We start from the raw sequence: 3,707 nt of genomic DNA on the forward strand, positions 1-3,707 counted from the left end.
GCGTGACCCGACCGATGCCGGGGAGGAAGCAGGCGAGCTCGGACCAGCAGTAAGCACCCCAGTGACATACCCAGTGGTGTCGAGGGAGTGAATGGATTTACTGGCAGAAGGTAAAAAGTGCCTAAAGCAAAACAAAGCAGGAACAAGCTAAACCTCCTGGCACACAGCACACAGCGAGAAGCTGCACAATCACACACAAAACACAAGCCCGAAAAGAACCAGCACTGCTGGCACCCAGACGGAGGCACCCGACGTCACAGTGAGGGACGGAGACGCTTCGCCAGCTCCGCGCCGGTCGTCGGCGCCACTCGAAGTGTTACCCCCATGGGAGTCGGAGACCTCCGGCGAAGACTCCTCCTCGGGCGACTCGACAAAGTCCGAGGAGGAGCTGTCCTCTGGCTCGAGAAGTGCTTGCGCCCGCAAGGGCGTCATGCGCCTCGCACCAGACAAGAGCGCCTCCAGCGTCAGCTGCATAGTGAGGCGCTGATAGGTGGCGGCGCGTTTGCGAGCCAAGACCTCAGCAGCAGGGCCGTCATCAGGCACGAAGTGCCGACCAAACGCCGCATCCTCAAGAGGCATCGAGCGCTGAGCAATGATGTCCGCCAGATACCAGATGTCGAAAGGCGAAGCCGCGCAGACAAGCAGGGAGGGTCAAGCAACAGTCTGTAGGAGGGGTAACAAGCAGCAGGAGCATGGGGACTTCCGAAATGAAACCCCCTTAGACGCGATACCCGGAGGCATCCGACTGACCGCTGTCAGTCGAGACGTCCGCCGCCGCCGCAAAGCGGGCGGCCGCGGACGGAGAAAGAGCAGCCGCCAACAAGGAGCCGGCGTTGCCCGGGGGTCCGCCGGGGGATGCGGACGGAGGGAGGCTGGACACATGAACACGGTACCGCTCGAGGTGACGCATCCAGTCCTCCTCATTAGCCTCCGAGTCAGCGGTAGCCGAGACCAACACCACCCGTGACGGCGGCGACGCCGCATCGATGATGCCCAGGGACCGGGGCTGTGCGGCATCGGAGGCAGGCGAGGAAGCTTGGAGGATCGAGAAGCATCAAGCTTGCGCTGGCAGCCATCATGCGTCGGACACTGGCAGATCGGCATGCCATGAAGATAGCAGTCGACCATCTGAGCATACCGATACGGGAAAGCCTTGAGGGGATAGTAGCTCGAGACTCGCATCGGAGAGTGGCTGTGTGTTTGTGTGTGTGTGTGTTCAATTATGGGAGGAGGTTCACCAACACGACAACCTAAGGTGAGCATCTGCTGGGGTCGCGAGGAAACATGGACGCCTTCCTGACGTTGTCGAGTCCGAGGTAGAGGAAGACGACGCGCTGGAGTGAAAGTGAGAGGGGATGAGGAGAGGATGTCTTACCTCCAGCCCGATGCCAGCTCCTGCATGCGGCGACACGCCATGCTGGAAGGAGGTCACGTAGGCCTGTAGGGGCTCCAACGGCATCCCCTTCTTCTCAACCTGCCCCCTCCTCGTCAATCTCCTCCTCTTCCTCCTCCTCCTGCACTGGACTTTCCTGTGAGATCAGCAGGGCTGGGTCGTGTACTCTTTGCGCGCCAGAGCAGATCTCTTGTCCTCGGAGGAAGACATCGTAAGAGTTGGTGAACCTCTCGTCGTCTGCCAGACAACCTTGAGCTGCTTCCTCTCCCTCCCCTCTCTTCGCACTCACCAGGGCAAGGCATGGTGTAGAAGGGACGAACAGCTGCCGGAAAGCGATCGAGAATGAAAAAGTCAGTGTCGAACTTGTTCTTGACGAGCTCTCCCAGCCTAGAAGAAATCAAAGAATGAAGGAGGAGGAGGTGGCTTACTTGAGCTCGAGCGAGCTTGACAGGTCCTCCAGAAGCTCTGCCTCCTCACCAGCGTCTCGCAGCATCTGCTGGCTCCTTCAGGCAAGGCAGGCAGGAAGGAAGGCGGGAGGGAGGGAGGGAGGGAGGGAGGGGGGCGGGGCGGGGGGGGTCGCACCTGGATCGCCTCCTCCCAGTGGAGGATGCAGGGCTCCTCAGTGAATTGAACGGGGAGGGACTTGTACTGGGAGCGGACGACGGAGAGTTCAGAGGAGAAGCGGCTCTCGAGGCCGAGGAAGATGTGCTTGAAGAGGGAGTGGAGGAGGAGGAGGGTCTCGTTGTAGTGCTCCTCTATCGCCATCTCCAGGTCCAGCCCCGTGAACTCGCACAGATGACGGCGGGTGTTGGACTTCTCGGCGCGGAAGACAGGTCCGATCTCAAACACTCGACCGAGGTCTCCCGAGATCGCCATCTGCTTGTACAGCTGCGGCGACTGAGCGAGGCAGGCCGAGCGACCGAAGTAGTCGGTGCGGAAGACTTCGGCGCCTCCCTCGCTCTCCCCGGAGATGAGCTTCGGCGTGTGGATCTCGATGAAGTTCTCCGCATAGAGCGCTTCTCGGAACAGCTGGCAGATCGCCGACTGGACCCTCATGATCGCGTGGTTGGCGGGCACGCGCAGGTCAAGCCAGCGGTTGTCTAGTCGAGCTTCCTGGTAGACGGGAGAGAAAGGCTTCTCGCTCCCTTGCGACGCTGCGATCTCCTCCTCCGATCTCGCCGCGTCCTCCATCAGGAACGGGAGGATGGCCGGCGCCTTGGACAGCACGTAGCATCGCTCGATCTGAACCTCGACGGAGCCTTGCGAGCAAGACTTCACCTCGGCAGCCGCCACCAGCCCCTTGACGTCCACAATCGACTCAAGCGTCAGGTCGTTGAGGAATCGCAGGAAGCGCTTGCTGCCTTCCGCGTCCTCCTTGCTCTTGAAGTAGCATGCTTGGACTGTACGTGACGGCGAGTCGATGGCTCTGAGCACAAGGAAACAAGAGGAGCCCTTCCCGCGTATCGCCGACACTCTCCCTCTCAGCCAGACCGTCTCTCCCGCTCTCACTCCTCCCTCCTCTCCGAGCGTCGCGATCTTTGCGAAGGTTCTGCCAGTCTCTCCTCTCGACCGCATGACCTCATACTGCCCGAACATCCTCTCGGGCTCCTGCTGCACCGACGTGTAGACGATCGGCGTCTTGAGCGCCTCCATCGCCTCCTCCTCAGCGGCTGCGAGCGCTGCTTCCTCTGCCTGCTTCTTCGCCTTCTTCAGCTGCTTCTCAGCTTCCTTTGCAGCCTACAGTCACGTGCCGTAAGAAACAGTCCAGTGATAAGCGGCGGGAAGGGAAGGAGGAACGAGAGGAGGAGGAGGGAGAGGAGGAGCAGGAGCAAGTGGCTTTACCTTGCGAGCTTCTCGTTCCTCTTTGATTTTCTGCTTCTCTTCCTCTGACTTGTCGCTGGCGACTGGATCAGATGACATCATCCGAACGACTGGATTGAGTCGCCGCTGGTGCCTGGAGGACAGCAGGAGGGTCGAGCTTCTCCCCGTGATCAGCGACAGATGTCGCGGCATCCTCGTCACCGCCGGGAGAAACGCCAACGTTGGACGAGCCGTCTGCATCTTCAAAGTCGTAAGAGAGGGGAGGGGAGGGGGGCAGATGATTTAGCAGGAGCATGAGTATCAGGAGGATAGTGGAACTCAAAGTAGCTTGAGGCGAGGGAGATTGGCGAGAGGCAAAGATAATGAGGAGGAGGATCATGAGGAGCACAAGATGATGATGATGATGATGATGATGATGATGATGATGATGATGATGATGATGATGATGAAGATGATGATGATGATGATGATGAAGGATGGAGGAGGAGGAGGA

At 59.6% G+C, this 3,707-nt stretch overlaps 1 protein-coding gene across 1 annotated transcript; it reads right to left on the reverse strand.

Annotated features, from left to right (window-relative positions):
• Positions 1-1,250: 1,250 nt before the first annotated feature.
• On the reverse strand, positions 1,251-2,968 carry GUITHDRAFT_69446 (hypothetical protein; the record flags this gene model as incomplete). Its single annotated transcript, XM_005834616.1, has 6 exons — positions 1,251-1,334; positions 1,376-1,468; positions 1,521-1,630; positions 1,683-1,780; positions 1,822-1,886; positions 1,976-2,968. 6 exons carry the CDS (start codon positions 2,966-2,968, stop codon positions 1,251-1,253), a joined length of 1,443 nt encoding a protein of 480 aa, XP_005834673.1.
• Positions 2,969-3,707: the final 739 nt, after the last annotated feature.

Source organism: Guillardia theta, assembly GCF_000315625.1.
Source record: "Guillardia theta CCMP2712 unplaced genomic scaffold GUITHscaffold_25, whole genome shotgun sequence".
Classification (NCBI taxonomy): Eukaryota; class Cryptophyceae; order Pyrenomonadales; family Geminigeraceae; genus Guillardia; species Guillardia theta.